This window comes from Pongo pygmaeus, chromosome 20 (assembly GCF_028885625.2).
Source record: "Pongo pygmaeus isolate AG05252 chromosome 20, NHGRI_mPonPyg2-v2.0_pri, whole genome shotgun sequence".
Lineage (NCBI taxonomy): Eukaryota > Metazoa > Chordata > Mammalia > Primates > Hominidae > Pongo > Pongo pygmaeus.
In genome coordinates, this window is record NC_072393.2 from 3,940,669 (window position 1) to 3,964,832 (window position 24,164).

The following is a 24,164-nucleotide window of genomic DNA, read 5'->3' on the forward strand; positions in this document are numbered from 1 at the left end:
CGTCCTGCGCCAGCCACCCACCCCCCCCCCTCACCTCCAGGAAGGCTGCTTCAACTTAAATAACTTTTTAAAATAAAACTGCAAATATAAATATCTTTCTTTCTCAAAAAATAGGATTTTTGCTTTTTTTTGTTGGTTTTTAATATTTTTTTTTATTCTGTTTTTCCTTTCATTCTCTCTGTCTTGCCTCCAACCATTCTGGCTGCCTGGTGGGAGGGGGCACCCTGAGGCCCCTGCCTCAGTGTCACCACCTGTGAGGTGACCGCTCCTGCCACGGCCCCAGGGTCTGAATCGTGCAAAGACCCCCGTCCCCCACCTTCCCTGCAGCCGCCCATTTCCAGGGGAAGACCCTGGAAGAGGCTGGGGGACCCCCCTCGGAAGGAGGCAAAAAGACAGTGACAGGACTCCATGGCCACAATGGTGGGGGGCAGACTTTGGTATCGCCCGCTCGAGCCTGGCTGGCTGCAGGCCCGCACCCATGCCAGGCTGGGCCTGCTCCGGCATTTTACATTCACTGGTTTATAATTTTTTTTTTCATTTTTAAAAACTTTTTTGACTTTTTTTTTTTTTCCTTAATCTCAAAAGGAGGGGGGGCGTCGGGGGGCAGAGGCAGGTAGCAGCAACAGCTAGTAGCAAAGATGCTTCTCTCTCTCTCCTGGGCCCAGCAGGCTGGGGGCCACTGCAGACGGGGGCTCCGGCCCGGCCACCTCCCCGGCCCCCGGGCGCCCCCACCTGAAGCCCCCCAACCCCAGCCTGGACCTCACTCCCGCTCTCTTGCACACACGCACACACGCGTCCACGCAACTTCACCATGAGAATGGAAATAACAATTTCGCATTGTTTTTCTTTTTTTTTTCTTTTTTTTTTTGTACCAGGCAGTTAAAAAAAAAAACACCCCAAAAAAAGAAAACACAAAAAAACCCCAAACAACCAAACAAAAAAGCTTTGAGCTGTGTCCTTTCTTATGGAGTCAACACGACCCTCCTCAAATATCATTTTTTTTTTGTTTGTTTGTTTCCTGAAACGCGAGAATTCAGCAGGTATCTTTGGCAACACTTTATCACGACCTTAATTTAAAGAATAAAAATAAAATCGATTCACGTCTATATACAGTATGTGATTGCGCGGAGTCTGGGGAGGGCGGGGCTGGGCTGGGGGGGGTCCCGGCTCTGGGCCCATGCAGAGGCTGTGGCCCCCAGGACGGGCGGGCAGTTAAGGCAAAGTGGGCGGGCAGGACAGGCGAAGCTGAGTGCGGAGCTAGGAACGAGGGTTTAGTGCAATCCCCGAGGTCTGTGTAAGTATCGCGGTGGGCCGCAGCCCTTGTTCCTACGAAGTCCCAGAGGGCTCCACCCCCCAAGTCCGGTCGCCCCCACTGGCTAGGACGACAGCTGTGATTTTAGAGTTGGTTTTATTGCGAGGGGGTGCATGGATAGGGGAAGGTGGAAAGAGGGCTCACCCCTCAGGGGGCCTCTCTGGGAGCTGGGGAGGGGTGTCCCTGGCCTGGGTGTTCAAGCTCCCTGCTCAGCCACGACAGATGGTTTTCTCTCCAGAACAGCTCGCCCTGTGACACTGGGGTGTGAACGCAGCCGGGGTGCTGTCACCCAGCCCCAGGGGAGAGGGGGGATCCTGAGACATTTGGAGGGGGCTGACAGGCTTAAGGGGGGGTGGGAAGGGAAGGGAACCAAAACCATCCTGTAGAAACAATATGAAAATTGCCTTCTTAAAAAGCTTCCCTTTAACAATGAAAGAAAAAGAGACGAGAAGATGTGTGTGTCACAGAAAACGGGGTATGGGGGGGTCGGGGGCAGGGAGACACCTCCCCCGGTTGGGCATAGACAAGAAGTCTCAGTGCAGCAGAGCGTCTATTTTCGGGGTCCCATGCTAGGCATTGCATATGCAAAAGGGGTGAGGGTGTCCTGGCATCTGGCGACATAGTCTCCCCAACCCCGGCCCCTGTCCGTGGCCTGTGGCTCGGTCAACACCGGGCCTTGTGGGAGCCAGAGGTTGGGGGGAGGCAGGTCCCAGTCCCCCTGGATTACAGTCAGTGCCTTTGAGTAAAAAGAAGGGTGCCTGGGGTGGGGAGGGGGGCGGTGGTTCTAAGGCCCTGGAGGTGGGGGGCCCCTGTCACCCACCTCAACAGGGCAGGCGCATCCAAGGTCCAGCTCCTTGGTGGCCATGTGGGAGGATAGGCATGTTGGGGGATTGGGGGGTGCCGGATGGGGATCGGGGTGCTCCGGCTGGAAGGCCCATCCCTGAGCTAGGGAGGAGGAAGGAGAGACCCCGTGGACAGAAGCGGGCACTAAGACCTCTTCACGTCAGAACCAAAAAAGGGGACAGAAAGGGGGGGGTGGGGGGAACACAGCACGAACACCCCACAGTCCTGCCTTCAAGGCTGACGTCCGGGTGTGAAGCACAAACACCTCGGGGCGTCTCCCAGGTCCCCTGCGATGGCTTCCTCCTGAACCCCCCTTCTCGCTTTTTGGGGAACAGAAGTGGATTCTACGTTTGTGGTGGGTTTTTTTTTTTATTATTTTGTACAAAAATAAATCGACTTTTAGGAATTTCTTCTGCTCTCGCTCTCTCTCTCGCTCTCTCTCTCGCTCGCTTTTTTTTTTTTTGTCTTTTCAACTTTTCATAGAAGTTGGTTGTAACTTGTAAACATGTTTTTAAATTAAGAATTAAAATAAAGTGTAGTACCCGTTCCGTTACAAAGTGCCAAGACTTCTAATGTGGTTGGTTGCCTTTTTTTTTTTTCCTTCCTTTCGTTTTGTAAAACCTTTTTTTTTCTAGTTTGTTTTATTGCTTTTGTGACACTGGAATTTGTGGATTTTCTCTCTCTCCCCCCGTCCCTGCCATCACCAGACCCTGGGGTTCCTCTGATCATGACTCTTGTCTGTCCCACACTGTTGCCTGCTCCTCTGAGGAAAAGTATATTATTTATATATATATATATATCTATATATAAATTTTGTTTTTAAGGAGGAAAGAGAAAAAAAAATCTAAAAAGTGCTTTAAAAATTTGGGAGAGGGGGCTCGGGGGAGAGGACGAAGACAGAAGTTTTGAATCTCCAAACGTGGGGGTCTAGGTGGACCGGGCGGGGGTGGGGGGCGCCCTGAGGGGTGGTCCCTGGGGGTCCCGCCGGTTGTAAGTGCCGTGAAGGAAGGCGGCAGGAGCACCCCCAGGAGCCATCCTGGTGCCCCACCGGGAACCCCAGTCCGATCTCCTTTCTCCAGGCCTAGAAATAAATAGGTTTGTGTCTCAGTGGCCAGGAGATGTGGGGTGGGTGAGGGGTGGAGGCCGCAGGCAGGGCTGGAGGCGGGGAGGCCATTGGGGAGATGGAGAGGGAGACCCCTCCCTTAGTAAGTGCCCTGAGGAAGGAGGGTGCGGGTCGGGGGACGGGGGCCCATTTTAACGTCCGCTCAGAGCAGACAGAAATCATTTAAGGTCTTGTCTGAAAGACTCATAGAAACCAGCGAGGGGAGGAAATTAAAAGCCCACCCCAGTCCCCCCCCAGCCCCCTCACGTCTACCCTCCCCCCAGCCCAGGGCCTCGGATCGGGCCCCAGGCCCCATGCCGGGTGCCCAGGGGGCTGTGCGGGGTCTCGGATTCCTTGTGTCCTACAAAAAACCCTAAACCAAGCCCCGAAACCCAGCGATGGGGAGATGGGGGGAAGGGGAGCCAGGGAGGTCCGGGGCCCCTGCGGAGGGAGAAAAACGTCAGAAAGGAGGGAAATCTGAGAAAGCGCTACCCTAGATTCTGTGACGCGTCATATATATATATCTGTATATATATATATAGATATAGATATCTGTATATAGATAGATTTTCTTTTTTTGTGTTTTTGGGGGGGTGGTGGGTGATTTTTTTTCTCTCTCTCTGTCTCTCTCTTTCTCGGGTTTCTGTTTTCTCTTTTTGGTTTTTAGGCGAGTCCGGCTGTGAAGTTACCGTCGGTGGCGGCCCCGGGGCCACCTCCGCTGTCACCTCCTCCACCGGCGCCCGCTACATTCAACCGGCCCAAGCCGTCGGGGCTGGCCACGTCCTCGTCCTCGTCCTCGTCCTTAAAGTGCTTCTCCTGGCCGTTGCGCCGGGCGTCGGGGGAGCTGGGCTGGGCGGGGGCGCCGGGGGTCGCGGTGGCCCCCGGGCTGGGGTCGGGCCCCCCGCCCCGGACGCGGGGCTTGCGGCCGCGGCGCGAGGGGACGCCGTTGCAGCCGTCTTTCTTGAGGTGTCTGTGCAGGTGGTCGGAGCGGACGAAGGTCTTGCAGCAGCTGTCGCACTGGTAGGGGCGCAGGCCCGTGTGCACGCGCATGTGGTTCTTCAGGTCGTAGTTGTGGGCAAAGGCGGCGCCGCACTGCTGGCACAGGTACGGCTTCTCGCCCGTGTGCTTCCGCATGTGCACCTTCAGCTTGTCCTGCCTGTGGACGGGGCACGGGGTGGGCACGGTCAGTGGGGCCGGGGACCCCCGATCCCCGCCCAGGGACCCTCACGGACGCGGCAGGCCCTGGATCACCCTTGCAGAACACGGACCGTGCACCAGAGGTGTCGGTGCCTCTATGGGGACGGTCCCTCGAAAAGCGGGAGGAGTGGGGGCGATTTCGCATTCTGAACATCTAAAGAGGGCCTCGGACCCCGAGTGCTGTGTGGCCTTGGGAAAACTCTAAGCCTCTCTGAACCCCGTTTCCTTTTCTTTTTTAACTTTTTAAGAGACAAGGTCTAGGCCAGGCGCGGTGGCTCAGGCCTGTAATCCCAGCACTTTGGGAGGCCAAGGAGGGCGGATCACTTGAGGCCAGGAGTTGGAGACCAACCTGATCAACACAGTGAAACCCCGTCTCTACTAAAAAAAATAAATAAATAAATAAAATACAAAAATTAGCTGGGCATGGTGGCAGGCGCCTGTAATGCCAGCTATTAGGAAGGCTGAGGCAGGAGGATCGCTTGAATCTGGGAGGTGGAGGTTGCAGCGAAACTCCATCTCAAAAAAAAAAATTTGCCAGGCGTGGTGGCGCAGGCCTATAATCCCAGCTACCTGGGAGATGGAGGTTGCAGTGAGCCAAGATCACGCCACTTCCCTCCAGCCTCGGTGACAGAATGAGACTGTCTCCAAAAAAAAAAGAGAGGCAGGGTCTGACTTTGTCCTTCAGGCTGGAGGGCAGTGGCGTGATCACGGTTCCCTGCAGCCTCGAACTCCTGGGCTCCAGCCGTCGTCTTGCCTCATCCTCCAGAGTAGCACACACACCACCACACCCTATTAAATAGCTATTAAACTATATGTGTGTGTGTATATATATACACATATACATATATACATACACATATATACACACATATATATACATATATACATACATATACATATACATATACATATAAGTTTGAGAGATGGGGGTCGAGCTACGTTACCCAGGCTAATCTCAAGCTCCTGGGCTCAAGTGATCCTCTTGCCTTGGCCTCCCAAAGCTCTAGGATTACAGGTGTGAGCTACTGCGCCCGCCATGAACCCCTTTCCCTACCGCAGGAGACAGTGGGCTTCTGCCGCTCCATCCTGCCCCTACCCCTGGGGTAGGATGAGGCCAGCCAGTGCCTGGTGCCTTCATTCATTCCACAGACCTTTGCCGAGCGCCCACTGAGGGCCAGGCCCTGTTCCAGGTGCTGAAAATACCACAGGGAACAAGACAGGCAAACATCCCTGCCCTCTCGAGGCTGGCAGTGGCCGAGGTGTTTGGTGACAGATAGGATGACCAACTGTTCTGGTTTTAGCACTGAAAGTCTTGCATCCTGGGAAACCCCTCTGTCCGGGACAAAGTGGGGCAGTTGGTCACCCTAGTAACCGAGTCCCCACCCCATGGCACCCAGGACTGCCCACTCCCCCCTCACTTCAGAGTCACTCCCCTATCTGGGCTCCACCCTGACGTGCAAAGCGCAAGCTACACTGGGGCCTTTGCATGTGCTGTTCCCGCAGTCCGGGGCACTTTCTTTTTTCCTCCTGAATCTTCACAGTCAAATTTGGGCTCAAATGTCACCTCCTTCCCCAGCTCTGTCTCCATCCTCCTGCCATCACCATCTGACTCTTCCATTGTTTTTTTTTTTTTTGAGACCAAGTCTCGCTCTATCTTCCAGGCTTGAGCGCAGTGGCGTGATCTCGGCTCACTGCAACCTCCGTTTCCCGGGTTCAAGCAATTCTCCTGCCTCAGCCTCCCAAGTAGCTGGGATTACAGGCCCTCTGCCACCACACCTGGCTCATTTTTGTATTTTTAGTAGAGACGGGGTTTCACCATGTTGGCCAGGCTGGTCTCGAACTCCTGACCTCAGGTGATCCACCCACCTCGGTCTCCCAAACGCTGGGATTACAGGCGTGCACCACCACACCTGGCTGATTTTTGTATTTTTAATAGAGACAGGGTTTTCACCATGTTGGCTGGGCTGGTCTTGAAGTCCTGACCTCAAGTGATCTGCCTGCCTCAGCCTCCCAAAGTGCCGGGATTACAGGCGTGAGCCACTGCGCCCGGCCAGTCTCTCTTGTTTCTGTTGATTTCCTTGTTTCTCCTCCGTCTCCCTAATTGGATCGTGAGCCCTGAGAAGGCAGGGGTTGGGTGTGACTCAAGGGCCCCTCCTTGCCCCACGGAGGCAGCGTGGACCCAGCTTAGCCTGGAGCCTCTAGCCTACAAAGCCAGTCACCATATCAGCCGGGTGCCTGTGGCCTAGGTGACTCCTGAACCCTTGGAATGTGGCCGCTCTGAACTGATGTGCGCTGAAGTGCAAAAGGTACCCCAGCTTTTGAAGATTTGATATGCAAAAGGTGATGTAAAATGGCTCAATGAGGATTGTGCACATTGACTACACATGGAAATACATCTACTGGGTTAGGTAAAATATATTTCAAGTCACTTTCACCAACTCCCTTTGACTTTTTTTGAACGGGGCTGTCAGAAAATGTAAAAATATGTAGGTGGCTTGCTGGCCGGGCATGGTGGCTCACACTTGTAACCCCAGCGCTTTGGGAGGCTGAGGCGGACAGATCACCTGAGGTCAGGAGTTCAAGACCAGCCTGGCCAACATGGCGAAACCCCGTCTCTACTAAAAATACAAAAATTAGCCGGCATGGTGGTGGGCGCCTCTAATCCCAGCTACTTGGGAAGCTGAGGCAGGAGAATCGCTTGAACCTGGGAGGTGGAGGTTGCAGTGAGCTGAGATGGTGCCACTGCACTCCAGCCTGGGCGACAGAGTCTCAAAAAAAAAAAAGAAAAAAAAAAGGTGTCTTGCCTATTCCCATTGCGTGTTGCCAATCTATAGTGATAAAGTGTACTCCTTCCTGGGATCCAGAGGGCAGGAGGGAACCCTGGGTCTCAAGAGCCCTGGCTAGAATCTGACCTACTCCTTGCTGCTGCCTGTTGCGCCCCACATCTGAGCCACTTTGGGTTTCTTCCTTCTCACACTCAATAGACTGAAGACTTCTTTAGTGTGGGGACTGGCAAACTCTTATTCATCCCTCAAAGCCCTACCTTGAATGCCCCTCTACCTTTCCTAATTCCCAAAGACCTGGCTCCCCTCTGGGTTCCTCCAGCCCTAAGTCCCTCCCTCTGGCACCAGCTACAGAGCTGGTGTCCCTAACTTTAACCCTTCCTTGGCTCTGTTGCCCTGAGGGTCAAGGCCTGGCCCTTTGCAACCAGACCCCTACCTTATCTCTAGCCTTGCTGCCCCACTGAAGCCAACAGAACGTGGTAGTTTGCTAACAGAACCCTGGCCTAACCAGGTCTGTTTACCAGCCTCCAGGCCTCTGGTTTACTGATCACCTTCTGCAAAGCTCACGGCAAGGTCTCCAGGCTGCCTCTGGTTTACTGATCACCTTCTGCAAAGCTCACGGCAAGGTCTCCAGGCTGCCTTGCCCAGATCTGGCTCAGGGCCGGGGTCACAGAGGGGATGGCAGCTACTAGCTTTTTCTAGAACTGTGCAGACTCCCCAGATGAGCCTGGGAGGCCCAGAGAGAGGAAGGGACTTGCCTGGGGCTGCACAGCAGGCCAGAGGGCCACGCAGAGGCGGGGTGGGGGCGGAGGTATCCCTAGTTTCATCACCCCGAGCCCCAGCCTGGGTAATTATAGCCCCGGCCACCACAGGCCCCACTTACTCAACGCCCTGCTGTGACTCAGAGGGGCCTCGGGCTCCCAGGCTTTTGGAGGGTGGGGGTGCTGGTGTCCTGGGGAGGGGGGACCAGAGCATGGGGTGGGGGAAAAGAGGAAGCAGGTGGGTCTAAATTGGGGTGGGAGGAAGAGGTCTCAACAATTGTCCCTCTCTAAGCCTCAGTTTCTCTGACTGAGGGGATCAGCCCCGGGTGGGGTGGGAGAGCCAGCAGTGCCCGAGTCAGAATGAAACTGGGCCTGTGGCCTGCGGACAGGGAGGCAGGGTGGGGGTCACCACCTTCGCTCAGCCTGGTCCCCTCTGCAGACCCCGGTTCTCTGCACCCCACCAAGCTGCTCTTCCTGAGCTCAGAGACGAACCTACAGTGACCCCTGCCTGGAGGAAGAGGAGCCCCCCAAGACCTCCAGTATCCCAGCCTCACCAAGGAGGGACAAACCACCAGCTACACTGCCTGCCTCCCAAAGTGCCCTTTGCCCCCTGCCTGGCACTCCTGGGCGCCGGAGTCCAGGCCACACCCTCCTCTCCTGGCCTGCTGGGGAGGGGGCCAGGGTGCTGGGGAGGGGTCAGTCCCAGTTCCTGTCCCCACGGGGTGGGGCTGGGAAGCTGGGACAATGGCCTCTTTCTTCAGCCTCGGTGGGCGTGGCTGGGGGAACCCCAGGGCGGGCGGGGGGCAGGGGGTGGTGCTGAGTCACCCGGCCTGGCCAGGTCCCTGCCTGCCAGCCCCCTGCCCCCACCGCTACAGCCCGCCCTGGATCTACGAGGCCCAGCCAGCCACCTCTGGACTCCTGAGACCGAATCGAAAACTGCCCCAGCCTGGCCTTGAACTCCTGCTGTTTAGGGACCAAGCCCCATGGCTCCCAGGGGGGCACAGTGATCTCTCAAGCTGAGCTGGCCTCAGGGCCTCTGCACTGGCTGTTCCCTCTGCCTGGAACGCCCTTTCCCACAGCTGCTCCTCCCCTCCTTCAGGTTCCGGCAAGGCCTGTCCCCGGCGCCTAGAACAGGCCTGGCACCAGCAGATGCTTCATAAATGTTGGCTGATTGAAGCAAATTACCCAGGCTCACGGGAAACTCAGAAACCGCTCCACGGCCTGGACTCTCCCTCCCTAAGCCTGAGGGCCTGTCACCCTCTCCCAAAGCAGAAAAAGAAAAAGATCCAAAAGTGCAGAAGAGAGGAACCAGCCCTCCAGGGAGGAAGAACGACTGTGCCTTCCCACCCACCTCCCACAGCTCAACCCTGTCCGGCACGCTTTGCATATGATGTGGCTGTCATCTTATGTCTGGCCCGTGCTGTCACCCACCGGGATGTCCACACACAAGGGCAGGTCCTGGTCTAGGTTGTTCTTAACAGCTAAGTGGATCAGGGAAGCGTTGGCTTTGGGTCCAAGAGGTGGGGTGTGTCTGTGTGTGTGTGCGTGCATGTATGTGTGTCTGTGGGTGCATGGTTGCATGCATGTGCGTGTATGTCTGTGCATGTACGTGTCTGTGTGCATGTGCCTGAGTGCATGTCTGTGTGTGCCTGTGCATCTGTGTGCGTGTCTGGGTGTTCATGTGCGTGTTATGTGTGTGTGTGTGTGCGTGCATGTGTATGTGTTGTGTATGTGGTGTGCATGTGCATCTGTGTCTGCATGTGTGTTTGTGTAGCACGTCTGTGTGCACGTGTGCGTGTGTGCGTGTGCATGTGTATGTGGTGTGCATGTGTATGCGTCTGTGTGTCTGTGCATGTGCGCGTACATGTCTGTGCAATTGCGTGTGTGTGTGTCTGCGTGCGTGTGGATGTGTATGTGACGTGCATGTGTCTGTGCGTCTGCGTGCATGTGTGCGTGCGGTGCAGGGAGAGAGGCGGGAGGGGTCGTGAGTGGCGGATGCTGGGGCAGAGAGCAGGACGGCGCCTCCCCCGCGGCGGGCAGCTCACCTGGTGAAGCGGACCTTGCAGATGTTGCACTCGTAGGGCTTCTCGCCCGTGTGGGTGCGGATGTGTCGCGGCAGCTTGCCGGCGCCCTGGATGACCTTCTCGCAGATGGGGCACTTCTGGAAGGCCTTGGCTCGGATCTTCTTCTCCACCTTCTGCGACCAGGCCGGGTAGACGTCGCCGTCGTGGGCGCCGCTGAAGTACTTCAGGTAGTAGTCCATGACGCCCTTGTCGTCGGCCCGCGACTCCTCGTCGCTGTCCCCCGCCGCGGCCCCCGCCCGGCCCACCGATGACATCATCTGCTGCAGCAGCGTGCTGGCCGCCAGCCCGTCCACGTCGGGCCCGTCCCCGTCCTCGCCCTCGGCCGCTCCCGACAGGAAGCCCGGAGAGTCGCCCGGCTCGGGGGCCGCCTCCGACAGCGAGGCGGCCTCCTCCTCTCCGCCCCGGCCGTAGTGGCCGTTCTGCGTGGCGGCCGGCGGGGCCACCGGCGGCGGAAAGAGACCCCCAGTGGGGGCGTCCTCATCCCGCTCTGGCCACAGACCCGGGTTGCTGTCGCCCTCGTCCCCGTCCCCCGTCGGGGGCCGCTCGGCCGGGGGGCCCGGCCCATAGAAGTCTAAGCCGTTGCAGTCGCCCGCGGCCACGGCGGCCACAGCGGCGGCCACGGCCTCCTTGGTGGCATCCAGGTCGTCATCGGACGCCCCAAAGGCGGACCACGGGAAGCTGGCGGCGGCGGCGGCGGCCGCGGGGGGCAGGCTGTTCATGGGGTTGCTCTGGAAGAACTCGAGGTACTCCTTGGCGCGGAGGAGGTTGCGCTGATCAATTTGATCTACAAGGTCCAGCTGCCCGGCGTCGGCGCCCGCGTCGGCCGCCAGGATCTGCCGGTCCAGGAGGTCGGCGCACACGTGGCTCACGGCGGGGATCTCCAGCAGGCGGGCGGCGCTGAGGATGTCACCCACGTTGGCTGTGCTGACGGTGAGCGTGGCCGTGTAGGCGAAGTCCATGAGCGCGGTGAGCGCCTCGGCGCTGACGAAGTCGATCTCGTACACGTTCTGCTGGTCCACCACGGCGCCCGACGTGAACAGCTTCTTGAAGTACTGGCTGCAGGCGGCCAGCACCGAGCGGTGCGTGGGGAACTCGCGGCCCTCCACCAGGATCACCACGTCGCACAGCAGGCCCTGCGTCCGCTGCTCGTTCAGCCCACTCAGGATGTCGCTGCTGTGGTCGGGGAACGGGATCCCGATGGGGCCGTCCACGCCGCCGGCCATCTTCCGCGCCGAGACCTGCAGCAGTGGGGAGGGAGAGGGCGCTCGTGAGTGGGGGTGCGGGGGTTCCTGTGCCCACTGACAAGGGCCCGAGGCCCTTGAGAAGCGGCGCTCCACCCTGCTCCCCCAGCCTCAAGATTCCCACCTGCACGTGAAGGCGGTCAGATGTTGCGCCTTTCCAGCCCCAGCTTCCCCAGCTGTGCACCAAAGCGATACATGCCCTGCCTCCAGCCTCTTTTCTTTTTTGTGTGTCTTTAGTATAGAGACAGGCTTTCACCATGTTGGCCAGGCTAGTCTCAAACCCCTGGCGCGGTGGCTCACGCCTGTAATCCCAGCACTTTGGGAGGCCGAGAGGGGCGGATCATGAGGTCAGGGGATCGAGACCATCCTGGCTAACACAGTGAAACCCCGTCTGTACTAAAATATACAAAAAATTAGCCGGACGTGGTGGCGGGGGCCTGTAGTCCCAGCTACTCGGGAGGCTGAGGCAGGAGAATGGCATGAACCCAGGAGGCAGAGCTTGCAGTGAGCTGAGATCGCACCACTGCACTCCAGCCTGGGCGACAGAGCGAGACTCCATCTCAAAAAAACAAAACAAAACAAATAAAAAAACCCTGGCCTCAAATGATCCAACCGCCCCTGCCTCCCAAAGTGTTAAGATTACAGGCGTGAGCCACGGCACCCGGCCAAGACTGTTTTCCATCTGTGCATGAGGATAGCCAGATGTCCCGGCTCCCCAGCCTCAGTTTACCCAGCTGTTCCCAAGGGCAGTCAAATGTCCTATCCTCTAGCCTCAGTTTCCCCAGCTGTACATGAGAATGGTCAGCTGTCTTGCCTCCCCCAGCCTGTTTCCCCAGCTGTGCACAAAAGCAATTAGATGTCCTGTCCCCAGCCTCAGTTTCCCCAGCTGTACAGGAAGGCAATCAGGTGTCCCACTCCCAGCCTGTTTCCCATCCGTACACGAGGGCAGCCAGATATCCTGCCCCCAGCCTCAGTTTCCCCAGCTGTGCATGAAGACAGTCAGGTTTCCTGCCCCCCACCAGCCTCAGTTTCCCTAGCTGTGCCCAAGAGCAGTCAGATGCCCTGTTCTGTCTCATCAGCGTGAGATTATGCCGGCAAAACCCACACTGGACGCTTAAATGTCACAAGCACACTGGCACCACCCCTCCCAGGAGGGACCCTGGGAATGCCTGTTGAAAGGGCACTTTGAGGCCGGGTTCAGTGCTCACGCCTGTAATTCTAGCATTTTTGGGAGGCTGAAGTGGGCAGATCACTTGAGGTCAGGAGTTCAAGACCAGCGACCAGCCTGGCCAACATGGTGAAACCCTGTCTCTACTAAAAATACAAAAATTAGGCTGGGTGTGGTGGCTCACACCTGTAATTCCAGCACTTTGGGAGGCCGAGGCGGGCAGATCACCAGCTCAGGAGATCGAGACCATCCTGGCTGACACAGTGAAACTCTGTCTCTACTAAAAATACAAAAATAGATGGGCGTGGTGGCACGTGCCTGTAATCCCAGCTATTTGGGAGGCTGAGGCGGGAGAATCGCTTGAACCCGGGAGGTGGAGGTTGCAGTGAGCCGAGATTGCACCACTGCACTCCAGCCTGGGCCACAGAGAGACTCCGTCTTAACAACAACAAAAAATCAGCCAGGCGTGGTGGCAGGTGCCTGTAATCCTAGCTACTCAGGAGGCTGAGGCAGAAGAATCGCTTGAACCCGGGAGGCGGAGGTTGTGGTGAGCCTGGATGGAGCCACTGTACTCCGGCCTGGGCAACACAGTGAGACTCGGTCTCAAAAAAAAAAAAGGGCTGAGCACTGTGGTTCACACCTGTAATCCCAGCACTTTGGCAGGCCAAGGCAGGCGGATCACCTAAGGTCGAGAGTTCAAGACCAGCCTGACCAACATGGTGAAACCTCGTCTCTACTAAAAATACAAAATTAGCCGGGCATGGTGGCACATGCCTGTAATTCCAGCTACTCGGGAGGCTGAGGCAGGAGAATCGCTTGAACCCGGGAGGCGGAGGTTGCGGTGAGATTGCGCCATTGTACTCCAGCCTGGACAACAAGAGCGAAACTCCGTCTCGGAAAAATAAATAAATAAATAAATAAATAAGGAAAGGGCACTTTGAGGTGCTATAGGAGCACACAGTAGGTGCTCGAGAGAAGTGCCCTGATCTGAGCCATTTTCCTGTTGGTCTGAGCACGGGCTTCGGCCGATATAGAGGGGAGGCCACGCAGTGACCTTTACAAAACACCTACTTTGGCCAGGCGCCGTGGCTCACACTTGTAATCCCAGCACTTTGAGAGGCCAAAGCGGGTGGATCACGAGGTCAAGAGATCGAGACCATCCTGGGCAATATGGTGTAACCCCATCTCTAACAAAAAATTAGCTGGGCCTGGTGGCTCGGGCCTATAGTCCCAGCTACTCGGGAGGCTGAGGCAGGATAATCACTTGAACCGGGACGTGGAGGCTGCAGTGAGCCACCTAGATCACGCCACAGCACTCCAGTCTGGTGACAGAGCGAGACTCGTCTCCAAAAAAAAAAAAACAACAACACATAACACCTACTTCCCACCAGTTCCACCCGAACCCCATGAGCAGCACCCACTCCGTCGTGAGCTGAGGCCACTTGCCCGAGGCCCCACCATGAGGACACAGTTGCGTCCGAACTCAAACCGGGAGTGGACCTAAGAGCCGACCCCTCGGCCTCCCCAGCCCTGACTCCTGCCTCCTGGTCAGGCCTGGTTCTTTTCAGGGGGCTCTGAGTCAGCAGGAAGGGGTGTGGCAGCCCAGGCACGGGGACCCAGTGCCGAAACCCAGCCGAGGTCAAGGCCACCGTGGGTGTGCCCCGTCCGGGCAGGGCCAGTGACTCCGCAGGCTAAACCCCTTCCTGCCCCTCTGAGCCCCCAGTATAGGGCTCAGCCCTAGCTGTGAGTAAAAGAGACCGGGCTACAGCCCGGGAGGAGCAGGGAGCCGGGGCAACCCCTATCCACCTCCTGCCTGCCCACAGGCCCGCCTGGCAGCCCCTCCCCAACTCTCAGCCACCCCAGCTGAGCTGTTCAGCCCCAGCCAAGACCTTGGCCCTCTCTGGGCCTCGGTCTCCCTATCTGTCAAATGGGCAGAGGTTTCGGGCAGCGCCAGGCCCTGGGGGGACTGTGTCTGTCCCACCCCTTTCTCCCCCTCCCTTTTTTCCGCCTTCCCCTCGGCTGTGACTCATCCACCCACTCGGAGCTTGTGCAACCCTCTGGCCCCTGTCCCCACCCCTCCGCCCTCTCCTGGGAGCCCCCAGCTGCCCAGAGTCACCCAGCACAGCTCACATTCCTCCAGGCCGGCCGGTGGCTCTCAGGCCAGAGCCCCTGGGCAAGGCCCCTGGGGAGAGGGCCTGAGCTGGACCTTCCATGGCCTCCTCCGGGCCACCAGACCCTCCTGTCCCCGAGCGTGGCAGCCCAGGCAGGCTCTGACGCCGATGGGCTTGAGCCAGGCCCCACAAGGGAGGCATGGTGTCGGTCCAGCCGAACCCAAAGCCCAGGGCCCTCAGCGCGGGGCCCGAGCTGCCGGGCGACACAGAGGCCTTTGTGAGCTTGCTCAGTGCCACCACGCTCCCCAGGCCCCTCCACCCGCCTTCCTTCCCTCCTTCCAGCCTCGGCCCAGGGCCCAGCTGCTCAGCGCCCCCGTCCACTCTAAGGCCTGTGGTGGGTCAGTGGGCTCAGATGTGGCTGCTGGGAGCAGGGAGGGTAGGAGGGGGGCGACCCCACCCAAGGCTCGGCCCTGGGAAGCCTCCGAGGAGCCCCCTTTGGTGGTGTCCACCCCCTGCCACCATCTGCCGTCTGGCCCTGGGCCGCGGGGAGCGTGTGAGCAGATGGAGCTCTGGATCAGACGGGCCCGGGCCCTCCTACCCACCCCAGCATGGGGGGAGACCTCTGACCCAGGCCACCAACGCCCCAAGATGGCCACCCCGGCCTGCTGGGCCGCTCCTCCCCTCGGGTGACCAGGGTCCCCGCTCTGGACTGGCTGGGAGGTGTCTTTCCTGGGGCCTGGAGGATGGACCCAAAATAATCCAGGTGGCTCAGCCACCTCCTGCAGGTCCCCGCCAGCGTGAAGATCCCAGCTCCAGGTTGGGTCCGGGGGTCCCAGTCTCTGCCCTCTCCAGCCTGGGACCCTCTCTTGGGCCCCTATTCCCCCCTAAATATCACTGAGGCCCTCCCTCAAAGCAGCGAGGCCCGGGGTGATGTCAGCCAAGGAAAGACCCCGTGAGAGGACTGTGGCCACGTTTTACAGATGAGAACGCCGGGGCCCAGAGAGGGCTGCAGTCCTGGCCTAAGGGTGCCCGGCAGGGCTGACTCCCAGGGGCTGGGGGCCAGGAAATGATGGAGGGGCCGGTCCCCCCACCCACCCAGGGCAAGGCCCTGCCCTCGCCCTGGAAACTAAACTCGCTCTGAGACAACTGACCCACGCCCTCACTCCAGGAACACAAGCCACCTGCCGGCCACGCCCTGCGCCAATGCCCCCACCTGGGCCTCCTGGAGGCCTCCCCTAAGGAAAGGGCCGAAGACCCTGCCTCCGAGGTGGGAGAGAGGAGGCTGGGCCCAGCCAGAGCACCCCCGGGGGGGGCCACAAAGTCTTGGAAATAAAAAGTCCCCGAGTGCTGAAGCCCCACTGTGCGCCCGACACATGGTACACGCCTCCGGAGGTGGCGGTTTCGTTCCCCTCCTCCGGGAAGCCCCGGCCCCACGCCAGCCAGGGTCCCCTGGGCTCGGCCCACACCCACCCGGGGCCCCATCTTTCATCACAGCTCCTCCCCCGCGCTGGCCTCCGTGGGATTTCCGGGGCTGCTCGATGCTGACTCGACGGCTGAGGGGCAGGCCCTGGCAGGCCCCTCCTGGGCTGGAGGTGGGGCGCCCTCCTCCCCCCGGGCCACTCCCAGGCCCCTAAGCCCAACCCTCCCAGGGCGGCGCACAGTAGGGGCGCAGCAAACCGCCAGATAAACCAGAGACAGCCCACGCCCAGGCCCGCCCAGCTGGCTGCCAGGCATACCCAGAAGCAGGGGGCTGGGCAGCCTGCTGGTCCCACCTCCCATCTAACCTAAGGGTCACTTGTTGTAGTGTCTATCGAGAGCCACGGCACCCAGGCCACATTTCGGCCTCCTCTGTGCTCCCAAACTAACTGGGCACCTTCACTTCATCTTCCCCAGGTCCCTGAGAGGCTCAGAGAGGTGAGGCGGCCCAGTCGAGGTCACACAGCAGCCCTCTGACCTGGGCAGCTGCCACTTCCCAGCTGCTGGGGATGTGCCGTGAGCTCGGAAGCACCCTGACGTGGCTCAGGGAGCAGCAGATGTCGCCCAGGAAGGACCCCGGCATCCCAAGAAGGGCGCCCCAGCATGGGGAGCATCAGGAACTGAGGCCTGGAGGTGGGCGACCAGGCAAGGGGGACCGGCAGAGAGGAGGCTGCATCGCTAGTGCAGGGTGTGGTAGCCAGGGGCCTCCCCAAGGTCACACGACAAGGTGAGGGCTGGGCAGGTAACTGCCACCCGCCACCTTCCCGAAGGCCACTTCCTGGAGCCGGGGGCCGTCTAATGAGGGGATCAGGGCCCCCACCCAACCCTCTGCCCAGGGAGAACAGGGAAGGAGGTCAAAGGGACCTCTCACCCCTCCTATGTGCTGTGCAAAGCAGCTTGGGTTCAAGCCTCGACTCCCCCACCTCCAAGCTGTGTGACCTTGGGCAAGATGCGAGACCTCTCTGAGCCTCTGTCTCCTGGGGGATGGGGGTCGTGACAGTGGAAAGAGGCCCCCCACTGTGGTCAGGGTCCCGCTCACATCCATTCAGCAAACTTAGCCCAGGGACGTAATGTGCACCAGAGCCAGTCCCCAAAACACATTGCCAGGCTGTTCACCACCCCTCACAGATGGGAACTTCGCTCCTGAATGCCATTCTGGGAATTCAGTCCCCTCCTCACCTACCAAGGGAGTGAGTAGTGGGGTCTGAGGAGGAAGCTGGAAGGGGAGATCAGGCCCAGAGAGGGTGGGCGGCCGGCCCAAGGTCACACTGTAAGCCTGGTGTGCAGGTGCGGCTGCCAGGCCTGCACCCGGCAGCCCCCGCCCCCTCCCCGCCCAGCGGCCTGTGTTGCAAGGTTGGCCCCGACGGGTAACCCCGCCCTGACCTGGTGCCAAGCCCCGCCTGGCCCAGTCCTCGGCCTGGGTTTAATGGGACAGGAATGCAGTGTCCCGATCGGGGGGCACCAACGGCCTGGGGTGGCTGCCAGCTGCCAACCCGCCCCCTGCCCGCCTGCCCTGGCCCGCAGGCCTCCCTCTGGGCCAGACATGGAGCAAACAGGCCCTCGGCCATTTTACGTGTCCATTTATTGCCCTAAATGGGGAGGGGCTTCCTGCCCGGGCCTTAAAGGGCCAGAGGCAGGAAGGCCGCGGGGGCCCAGTGGTAAGTGTGACAGCGGGGATGGGGGCAGCGATGAGGAGGCCAGGGGGATCCCATCTGACGCCCAACTCATGGGTGGGACTGAGGCCCACCCTGTTCCCACACTCTGAGGTGTCATGGGCCAGGAAGCCCAGACTATAGCCTGAGCCCGGGTTCCAAGAGGAAGCTTCACGACGACAGTGGAGGGGCTGAGCTTCCCATCACTGGGGGCAAGCAAGGCCAGACTCTCGGAAGCCCATCCTTGTCTACCCTGCCATCAGCCCAGGCTGCACCTGCTTAGCTGAGATGCCTGTGAGAGGCCGGGGTGACCTCTCTCTCCCTCCCCTGAGGGAGGCCTGCTTGTCACCTGGAGATACCTGCCCCACCCCCACCCTCGCCTGAGCAGGTGGAAGGCTCAGCCTGGGAGCCCCGCAGCCTGCAGAATCCGGCCAGATCCTTCTCTCAGGCATCCTGATAGGTGGGATGGGCCTTGTTTTCCAGTCAAACCAGAAAGGCGTGGGTGGCGACACTTCCACCGAGTGGCCGTCCACAGCCTGCTGGGGGGACAGATGGAGGGGCTGGTCCTTTGGCCATGCTTCTCCCGAGCGCCGGATTCTCTTGAGGGGTGCCTTCTGCGCTATGGGGCTCTGGACTCGGCGCTCGGGGCCCAAGGGCCAGAGCCGCTCCTCGGAGCAGCTAGGGGAGGCTGGGCCTTGATAATCGCCCCAGAGACCCACGGTACGTGACGGCACCCACAGCGCTGGAAGGCAGGATCTGTGTCTGTGCCCCATTTTGCAAACAGGGAACGGGATCAGAGAGGGGGAGCAGCTTGGCCAGGGTCGCACAGCAGAACTGGAATTTGAGCACTGGCCGTCCGTCTGGCTCTGGCCTGCCTAACTAGTCCTCCCACGGCTCCTTCCACCCCCTTTCCTGGCCCCCGGATACCAGCAGGAGATGAAATCCCCCTACCCTGGGGGCTGAGAGGAAGGACAGCTTATCCTCATACCCTCAGAGCTGCCTTGCAAGGGAGCTCTCGCACAGGAGCCTGGGGCAGGGCTGGAGTCCAGCTGACATAGGCAGCTCAGGGAGGCGCCTCTGCCCCTCCAGCCCTCAAGACAGCTCCCCAAGGGCCTGACACAGTGCACAGTAGTCGCTCAACAAACATTCCCAAGGACCCACTGAGCGGACCCTCGAGACAACACTCTAGGGCTGATGACCATCTCCCCACTGTCTGGATGGGAAGACTGAGGCTGGCAGAGGGGGAGTGACTGCTGGGGTGGACCCAAGGGCTGGGCTAGGATTGGACCATGCTCACCCCCACCCAAGCTCGTTCCTCTTGTCCTTGTTGCCCAGGGCTACTGCAGGGCGGTTTATGGTCTGGCAGGTGACAGGTGGGGGTGCAGGTGTCTCACGCAGCTCTGACCCACGTCCCACACTCAGGTCTCTGCCATGCCCTGAGCTGACCTGGGAGTTTCCGCCACGGAGCAGAAAAGAAAAGACAACACGGGTGGCTTCGCAGGCACCGGCTGGGGGACCCTCTGCAGACCCCGGCACACAGCGCGCCCCGGCTGCAGGGGTCACGGGGCTCGTCCAAGGTCGCAGAGCAAGCGTGCCAGCATTCCAACCCTTGAGGAGCCCTCCTTGGAGCATCTGGGCTGCAGTGGGCTGGCTCTGGGGAGGTGACCTCGGTCTCCTCTGGTCATAAAACCCAGAGCCCTGCCTGCCTCTGAGGACCAAGGTGAGATGAGTTTGTGGCTCGGCAGGATTGGAGAGGGGCCTCGTATGCACGTGCACCAGCAAGGGCCTGCCCGGTGAGGCAGGGAGGCGAGAGGGCTGTGGCTCGTGCTGTGTGACCTTGGGAGCCATGCTGGCCCTCTCTGAGCCTCAATGTCATCTTCGGACACAGGGTTTAATAAGCCTCGGTGACGCTCCATTTGCAGGCAGGTGCCCGCAGTTGAGCCTCTACTGCCAACCTCCGGCCCTGCTTAAAGACAGGTGGGCAGGCGCCCCTGGGCCACCACACAGGGGGAGGGGACTTTGGACAGGCCCCGAGCTGGAAGGATGGAGCACAGGGGGCAGCTCTGACTCCACCTGAGTGACCTTGGGCCGCTCTCTGCTTCCCCCTACGCCTCAGTCTCCCCTGCCCAGCACCGGCACCTGCTCCGAGGCTTGCTCTAACCTCCGGAGTTTCCAAGCTCACATTCGACCTCCCCTCCCGGCCTTAGTTTCCTCCTCATATGGCAACGGGGATCTGCCACCAGGTGGACCCAGCTATAGGTCAGAGGGACTCAAGGAAAGAAAAGGAAAAAACAAACAAACACCCAGCAGGGATTTGTGATCGCCCCAGGAACCTTCCCGACCAGGCCCCAGGCTGGGCTTTGCCACCGCCGCGCCTCAGTCTCCCGCACAGAGCAAAGGACCTATCCACTGCCTGCGGCCGCCCGCGGGCCTCTGCCGATGCGTGGCTGCCCGCCCGGGCCCGGGTGCTGACTGGCCGCCACGCAGCCAATCGGAACTGAATAATAAATACCCCCCGGACTGACCCACGAATTAAAATTTCAGTGTCCCGGTTGGCTCTTCTTTCCTTCCTTAGACTTCGCTTTTCCAGCGGCCGGCTCCTGCCCCCCCTTCTCCCCCAGGCTCTGTCTCCACAGCGATGGCTGGTGGTAAACAGAGGCCCCGGCCCCGACGATAGGTGCTCTCGGGGCCCCATGGGGGGTGGCCCTCGGGGACAAACGCCCCCGGCCTGCAGCCCTCAGGCCCTGGCAGCAGCAGGGCTGGGCCTAGGCCTGGCCTGGCCTGGGCCCCTGCCCCAGCCTGGCCTTCCCGGGACCTCTCCCAGACCAGCTTGCCAATAGGAAGTGATCGGCCGGTGGTGGGGAGGCACCCCCAGTGTGGGAGCGGCACGCTCAGGGTTACGCCCTGGTCCAGTTCTGAGGTTGGGGCGGGGGGTGCTGACACGGAATCCCGACGCCCTCTTCGGAGGCAGATGGCAGGGAGGTGGGGGGGCCCACCGAGCCCGCCACCCATGGGTGAGCCAGGTGGGTGCCGCGGGTGGCAGGGGCACCAGCACCTCTGTGACTTCCGCCGCCTGACTAGGGGGGAGAGGAGTTTGCTGCCTCCCCCCGCCTCGCCGCCAACTCCTGGCTGCATTCCGCCAACATTTAGTGGGCGCCGACTGGGTGCCCGGGCCCGGGTGGACAGCAACCTCCCGCCGCGGCCCACCGTGCGCCCCCGCCAGCCAGCCCGGGCAGCGCCTCCCAGAACCCGCAGAGGCCCGGGCCCTGGGGGGGCACCCGCTCCTCCGCTCCGCTCAGCCCCCAGCCAGGCTCCCAGGCCCGGGGGGGCTGGGTCTCCCGCCCGGGAGGTAGGGAGCGGGAGGGAGGGGGCCGGATCCCACCAGCTCCCCCCTCCCCTGCCCGGGCTCAGGCTTCGCACGTGGTGGTGGCGTCAAGGGGAAGGAGGGGGGGTCCGGGCCAGAGGAGACGGGGTCACGCGCTTTGGGGGAGCGGACGGCGGGGACTGGGGTGCTCTCTCCGCCCCCTCTCGCGGGTCGGAGCCGTATGGCCGTCCGGGCAGGGCGAGGGGCCAGGCCGGGCCCCCGACCCGGGGCTGAGTCAGGCCCGGGCGGGGGCAGGAAGCGGCCCCCTCCCCCGCCCCGGCCGCAGCGCGCGGCCCCCGCCCGGCCCGCGGGCCCCCGCCGTCTCGCCCGCGCGGGGGGCTCCTACCTCCTTCCCGGGGCAGCGGCGAGGGGGCCCGGCCCCGGCGGCGGCGGTGGCGGCGGCTGCGGCTGGGCTGGCTCCCTCCGAGGGGCCGGGAGGCGGCAGTGAGCCTGGCCCCGCGCCACCCCCCGCCGCCGGCGGCCAATCCCCACCCGGGCTGGGGGGAGGGCGATGCAAATTACCCCGGATCTGGGTCCGCCCGCCCGCCTCCCCCACGCCCGGGCCCGGCCTGCGCTAGGCCGCGCATCCCCGGGCTCGCCTGCACCGCGCGGCCGCCCGGGCCGCCGCCCTCCCCGGGGAGAGCGGGGAGGGTGACCCCCCCCCCCCACGGGCGGGGGGCCGAGGGGAGGGGGGCTGGGGACGGTTACACAACCAGGCGGGGAGGGGCCCCGGGGCGGGGAGGGGGCCGGCCCGCGGGCCGCGCAGCCGGAAGCCGGGACCGCCACCGGCCCCCGGCGAGGGGAGCCCGGCTCCAGGCCCCGCCCCCGGGCCGACTGGCCCCGCCCCCGCGCCGCGCCGCGCGATCGGCCCGCGCCCATTGGCTCTCCGGCCCGCCGCTCACCGCCCCTCCTCCGCACCGCCCCTACCCGCGGGCCGCGGCGGGCTGCCGGCGCGGGGCACCCTGGGACTTGTAGTCCAAGCCGCTTGCCACCTGCCGGCTGCAAACGGCGGAGGGACTACGACGCCCAGAGGTCCCTGCGGCCCTGCCCGCCCACCCGGACACCCCACCCCTTCCCCCTCCCTTCCAAAGCCCCCCTCCCTGTTTTTTCAGCCCCCTCCCCCCCATCCCCCATGGAGCTCAATCCTGGCCAACTCCAACGTATGCACGCAGCATCGAATAGGCCCCCGGGGGGCGAGAGCGCCCCTCGTCTTCAGCTGGAAACTTAGCAGGCGACGCGCCCCCCTATCTCCCCACGCCGGCTCCCCCCACCCTCAATGCAGCCCTCCTTCCCCTCCCCCGCTCCCCGCGCGCCTGGGAGCCCCGAAAAGCCATGCACCCGGGTTGGGGGGGGCTGGCGCACAAGCTCATGCACTTAGCCCCCAATCCCCCCTTCCCGGGCGGCGCCCCCTCCCCGCGCTCGGGATCCAGGGCGCCTCCAGCCTCCGGGCAGCTGCCAACCACCCCCTCCTCTGAAACTTGGGGGAACGTCCCCGGCTCCCCGGATCTCCCCTTCCCGAGGGGGCAGCGGTGGGCGCAGCGACCCCCGCCCGTCCCCGCCCTGCACCCCGTGCCGGGGGCCGCGCCGGGCGCTGACTTACCTCGCGGGGCCGGGCCGGGGCGCGCGGGGCCGGGGCCCGGAGTTGGGACTGGGCTCCCTCGGCCGCTCGCCTCCGGGGTCCGCGGCGCTCGCTCTGCCCGCGTCGCGCTGCCCTGGTCGCTCCCTCGCGCGGCGGCGGCGGCGTCACTGCCCCTACAGTAACTGTACAGTACAGCCAAAGCCCCGTATGATGCTCGCGACTCCCTTCCTGGTTTCTCCGAGGGCAAGAGGGGTCCTCCCTTGTCTTAAAGGTGCCGCAGCCGCCGGCCCCCCCACGCCCAGCCCGCCCCCCCCAGCCTGGCCTCGGAGGCCAGAACAGGCTCAGCAGGTCCCCTCTTGCCACGTCTCTGCCCTCCCGTGGGGCTTCGCCCGCTGCGCCGGGGAGACCGGGCTGTTATTAGGTTTTGTCAAGTGGGGGGGGGTCCGGCCCGCCCCGGCGCGCCCCCCCGCCTCTGACCTCTCCGCCCCGCCGCGCGGCGCCGTGCCAGCTTGCCAGCTTATCTGGCCCCAGAGCTCCCCGGGGCGCGGGGGGAGCGGGCCCCCCGGGGTGGAGGGGGGGTGGGGGCCTCCAGATAAACAGGCCCCCAGCCTCTGCGCAGGGGCGGGGTGCGGGGGGGCGCGGGCTGTGCCCCCGACGCCCGGGGCGTGGCAGGATGGCAGCGGGGGCGGGGAGCGCGGTGCGCACAGCGAGGAGCGACGCGGGCGTGTGGGTCGCGCGGCCCGGGCTGCCGGGGGTGGGTTGGGGGCGAGGCGATGGGGACACCCCCGCAAGGCCAGGCCCTGGGCCTCCCCGGGCCTCAGTGGGACTTGCCGCGCCAGGGACCCCGGGGGGTGGCCTTGCCAAGGACGGCCCGGGTCCGCGGGGCTCCCGGGTCCCTAAATGAAACCACCAACCTGCCCTCCCGCGATTATATAAAGGAGTCGCCTCCACCCCGCTGCGCTAGGGGCGTCAGCGGGGAAAGGGGTTGGCGAGGGGCGGGGAGGGCGGTTGTTTTCCCGGCTTCGCGAGTTCCCCCACCCGGCTGCGGGCCACGGGGCGGGACGGGGATCGGGCCCTGGACGCCTGGGTCCGCGCGGTCCGCTCCTTGGCACAAGGGGGTCTGCATGGCTCGCGAGGGGCGGAGGTGGGGAGTGGGGAGGCGTTGGTTCAGCGCGACTTTTTTTTTTCCCCTGTCCGTTTCTCCCACTTCCTCCCCGGTCGTGGGAGAGGTCCGGCGGGGGACAGGGAAGGGGGAGCAGGGCACGAGTGGTGAGAACGTCCTGGCCTGGCCCGGGGAGGGCTGGCTGGTGCGACCGGGCGTCTGGGGGGGGGCTCCAGGACTCAGTTTCCCCTTCCTCATTCCTCCGGACGGAGAGAGTACTGACAGCTGCTTTAGCTGCCGTTTAGTGAGCGCTTATCCAGCGGGTGACCCTGTTCCGGGGCTCACTGTGCCTTCATTCTAACACCTAATCCCAGGGTCATTCTTATGTT

At 62.1% G+C, this 24,164-nt stretch overlaps 1 protein-coding gene across 4 annotated transcripts; it reads right to left on the reverse strand.

Annotated features, from left to right (window-relative positions):
• Window positions 1-1,391: 1,391 nt before the first annotated feature.
• On the reverse strand, window positions 1,392-23,571 carry ZBTB7A (zinc finger and BTB domain containing 7A). Of its 4 annotated transcripts, none has more exons than XM_054464280.2 (3): window positions 22,695-23,571; window positions 10,044-11,320; window positions 1,392-4,413 (listed from the first exon to the last, which is right to left on the reverse strand). In XM_054464280.2, the coding sequence occupies exons 2-3, from the start codon at window positions 11,303-11,305 to the stop codon at window positions 3,921-3,923; spliced, it is 1,755 nt and encodes a 584-aa protein (XP_054320255.1). In that variant the 5' UTR covers window positions 11,306-11,320; window positions 22,695-23,571; the 3' UTR covers window positions 1,392-3,920. The 4 variants fall into 4 exon arrangements, with proteins under 4 accessions (XP_054320255.1, XP_054320257.1, XP_054320258.1 ...); XM_054464282.2 differs by lacking the exon at window positions 22,695-23,571 and adding an exon at window positions 21,441-21,660; XM_054464283.2 differs by lacking the exon at window positions 22,695-23,571 and adding an exon at window positions 20,256-21,356.
• Window positions 23,572-24,164: the final 593 nt, after the last annotated feature.